This window comes from Nanorana parkeri, unplaced genomic scaffold (genome assembly GCF_000935625.1).
Source record: "Nanorana parkeri isolate BGI_ZX_2015 unplaced genomic scaffold, ASM93562v1 scaffold2735, whole genome shotgun sequence".
Taxonomy (NCBI): domain Eukaryota; kingdom Metazoa; phylum Chordata; class Amphibia; order Anura; family Dicroglossidae; genus Nanorana; species Nanorana parkeri.
In genome coordinates, this window is record NW_017309003.1 from 77,290 (window position 1) to 81,736 (window position 4,447).

A 4,447-nucleotide genomic window follows, 5' to 3' on the forward strand; every position below is an offset into this window, starting at 1 on the left:
ATAATAATTATAGTAATAAAAAATTATAATTTTACCATTGGGGGGGTCACCACAAATTGGCAAATGTTACCAAGGGGTCACGGCCCCAGAAAAGTTGAGAACCACTGCCCTAGAGGTATATAATCCTGCAAAATGTTTGCTTGGCAGTTAATAACAAGCTACTCTGCTAAAGCTCTATACTACAAGCCTATTAGCTGTTTTTACCAATAAGTGGATAACAACCACCACACAAGGTGATGGAAACCATACACAGACCTCATGCTCTCTTTGTACTGAGATGGTTACTCTTGGAAGCTCTTCCTCATATATTCTGTTTTAGATAATATAGAGGAGCTCAACATGTTACTGACTGATAGGGCTGGATTGCATAGTAAGCAGTCGGAGGTGTGACCAGTCCTTCCAGGGATCTGCTACAAAATTTGGAACCACAACAGCAAACACCCATCAAATACTACGTTTGCAAGTTTGAAAGCCTCTGCTAAGTAAAAATATATACTACAGTCATAACAGGCCTCATTTAGCTTTTCTATGAGTGGCTCCTTCACATGCCGTGTACTATATGTTCCTACAAAGAATCCAGCAAGAGCAGGTCATAGATGACACCATATGGGTTCTGTGACAATAGAGCAGAAGGTGAAACTGAGATCTCGGAGATAAGAACAATTAGATTCCCGGAGACCAACTAGTTAGAGTTTATTCAACAAGAAATAAGTTAATGGGCTTAGCAGTATAGAAAAGAGTGGTACTTACGCCTTGGCTCCCTTGGTCCGTCGACCGTCACTTTTATGGCTCGGTGGTAGGTGGCAACTTGAGGTGGGTTTGTAAACACCGTGATTGTTAATGTAAAACTTTTACCTGCAAAAGCAGATAAGGAATCAGGCATTAAATAATTGTCTCTTAGTATAGCGAACCTTATAGCTAGTCAGGAGCATGGCTGTTATATTGGTGCCCTCCACATACTGTGGAACTACAAGTCCAAGAAGAATAAGAACAAAGTAAGAAGGACTCCAACCCTTTGCATTGTCTTCACCCCATTCACCCTTCATACAGTATACTCATTTCACTGTCTGTCTCCTTTTCAATGCAGAACTAAAGACCTCTACACACCATCACTGGATGGATACTTGTATCAAAGAAGCTATAATGGCCTATGCATCATCCACCCCAAAAAGGGGAGCCATTCTTGGGAGTTATGGATGTATAAAGGGACAACAACACAATTACAAACATGTACAGGGTTATTCACAAAAGGGTGAAGAGTTTGGAGAAGGCAGGAGAAGGGAACAATCCAGGACAACATAGCTGAGCTGGAAAGTGAGCTGAATTGGAGAATTTATCCAAATCAGCTATTTTGGCCTAGATTGTTCACTTCACCAGCCTTCTCCAAACTCTTCACCCTTTTGTGAATAACCTTGTAAGTGTATTTAAGATCCATCACTCAATATAGATTAGTAAACTAAAACTGAGATTGTAGTCCATCACAGGAGCGAGCTTGGAGCGGTGGCTACTTTATGACACACACACGGACCATGGGGATCAAATAAAGTCCCCCTCCAGAAGGAAGGACAGCGTCAGCACCAATTCAGAGATGATTGGATGATCTACAGCCGAATGATACACAAATAGGATACAATTTTGTTAGTAGTTAAGGTACTTGAATGCATTTTTAAGACTTAATTCCTGAGTTTAGTGTCACTCTAAGGGTGGGTTTAGTGGTTAGGTTGGTTAGGCTAAGGTGAAGGGCTAATTGCAGAGATTAGGTTAAGATTTAGAGTTTGGTTTAGGTGATAGGTTCAGGTTAAGAGACAGTTTAGGGGTTAGATTGGTTGGGTTGAGGTTTAGGGCTAATTGTAGATGTGAGGTTGAGATTTAGAGTTATTTAGGTGATGAGCTCAGGGTATGGGACGGTTTAGGGGTTAGATTTTGGAGTTGAGGTTCAGGGCTAATTGTAGAGGTTAGGCTGAGGTGTGGAGTTACTTTGGTGATGGGCTCAGGTCAAGAGATGGTTTAGGGGTTAGATGTTGGGGTTGAGGTTTAGGACTAATTGTAGAGGTGAGGTTGAGTTTTGGAGTTGGTTAGGTGACGGACTCAGGTTATTGGACGGTTTAGGGGTTAGATGTTGGGGATGAGGTTTAGGGCTAATTGTAGAGGTGAGGTTAAGATTTAGAGTTTGCTTTAGGTGATGGGCTCAGGTTAAGGGTTAATTTAGGGATTAGGTTGGTTAAGTTGAGGTTTAGGATCAGCTCTTTATTTGCCAAAGAAAGTCATACGCCGTGGACAGATCCCAGCGCACATTATACCGGTGGGTGGGACAGAAGCTTAAGACTTAAGACTTGGCACTTATATATTTTTCTTCCCTTTGTATGTACACTTCACCTTGTTTATGTGTTTTTCACTCTACAGGATGGAGGGCGTGGGTCTTTGGGCCTACTCTGAAGTCTAGGGGGAGGATGTGTGGCCCTCAGGTTCCTTCCTCCCCTGATTGGGGGATCTCCCTTCAGGGGAGCCCTCAACCTAGTACTTGGTGGTTGGCTTTGGCTGACCACAAGGAATGGGTACACCTGGTTTCGGCCCGGCGGACATGAGTGCCTTGCCCCTGTCAGGAGCCTTGCGCCCCTGGGGGTCAGGGATAGGGCTCTGTCTCTTCGGGAGATAGAGCATTAGGCACACTTTGTGCACTTTTTCTGTGTGTTCACATTGGACCACTTTTGGGGTTTTTCGTTGCACGCACTGCTGGCATAAAAAAAAAAGAAGCTTAAGACTGTGCATAGCCTGCCTGATGTCATATGCCAAGAGCCAACCAGCAGCCCACAAGTCCTAGGGTGACAACGTTGCTCCTGCAGAGTCTTGGATTCTGTCAAGTCACCCTAGGATAGGATGGGAAGTCCTTCACTGGGAGGATCAATAGGTCAAAACTGAGGACTCTGATGTGAAGGGGTGGCTGAGGACTCTGATGTGAAGGGGTGGCTGAGGACTCTGATGTGAAGGGGTGGCTGAGGACTCTGATGTGAAGGAGGCTTGTCATGTGAAAGGAACGGACTGATGTAGAAGAGGCACTCTGATGTGACGGGGCTCCTGATGTGAGCAGGGCTCCTGATGTAAAGGGGGACTCTGATGTGAGAGGTGGACACTCTGAAGTGAAGAGGGTCCCGGATATAAAGGGGAACTCTGATGTAAAAGGAAGGTTCCTGATATAAAGGGGCACTCTGATGTGAAAGGGGGACTCTGTTGTGAAAGGAAGGTTCCTGATATAAAGGGGGGATTTGATGTGAAGGAGGCTCATGATATAAAGGGGGGCTCTAAGATAAAAGGGGGGGCTCTGATATGAAGGAGGGTTCCTGATATAAAAGGGGGCTATGATGTGATGGGAGGTTCCTGATATAAAGGGGGGCTCTGATGTGAAGGGAGGTTCCTGACCTATGACCTCCTGAGGACGTCTTCTACGACGAAACGCGTTGGGGCGGGTCTATTCTAATTTGATACCACGCTATACCAGGAAGTAGCAGACGAGTGAGACGCTACACGATACCGGCCGGTTTCTTCGATTTTAAATTGTGAGTGATTCTATGTTTTTATACAAATAAACGCTTATGCATACCACACCATGAGGAGGTTTCTCTTTTTTACTAATATTATCGGGGACTCTGTTGTGAAGGGAGGTTCCTGATATTAACGGAGACTCTGATGTGAAGGGAGGTTCCTGATATTAAGAGGGACTCTGATGTGAAAGGGGGGCTCTAATATAAAAGGGGGATGCTCTGATGTGAAGAAGATTCCTGATATAAAGGGAAACTTTAATATGAAAGGGGAATGCTCTGATATGAAGGAGAGTTCCTGATATAAAAGGGGACTATGATGTGATAAGAGCAAGCTCTGATGTGAAGGGGGTCACTGATATAAAAGGGGACTATAATGTGATAAGAGCAGGTTCTGATGTGAAGGGGGGACTTCAATGTTTAGCCGTTTTTGGTTCCATGAATGCCAATCAGTACAACATGACACCAGGTTTATTGTTCTTGATTATCGATGATCTAAACATCCAATCATCTTTAATAATAAAAAATGTATACACAGAAAGCTGATGTTTATAACTCGTCTGTTTTTAAACACAAGTGTCTCTTAATCTCGCGGTTAAGCCAAGTGATAAAAACGTTTAAACTGTAATAAAGGAGACACCCCCCCCGTGGTCTCTGCTCATTTCTTGCATTTCATAAGCTGAACTTCCTCGGCATGAAAACAATGAGCGTTTGGCTGGATGCAATGAGCGCCGGCCGGGCTCCCTGACAGTTGTAATCTGTTGAGATGTATAACGGTTATTCCTGTCACACAGAGACTTCTGCAAACTGTTTTAAGACAGGAAGATGTGGGCGGGAAGCGTTGACTCAACAAACAGTCAGCAGTCCCAGGCCGGGCTCATGTATGAAGATGCTTCTGTTCCCATTTAAAT

General features: G+C 44.2%; 1 protein-coding gene across 4 annotated transcripts in view; it reads right to left on the bottom strand.

The window, feature by feature from the left end:
* RUNX2 (runt related transcription factor 2) overlaps window positions 1-4,447 on the bottom strand; it is a 73,647-nt gene that overhangs the window by 47,003 nt on the left and 22,197 nt on the right. For all 4 annotated transcript variants that reach the window (XM_018574096.1, XM_018574097.1, XM_018574098.1 and 1 more), the window contains one exon: window positions 751-855. In XM_018574096.1, coding sequence (XP_018429598.1) covers window positions 751-855 — 105 coding nt within the window. The remainder of the gene's footprint in view (window positions 1-750; window positions 856-4,447) is intronic.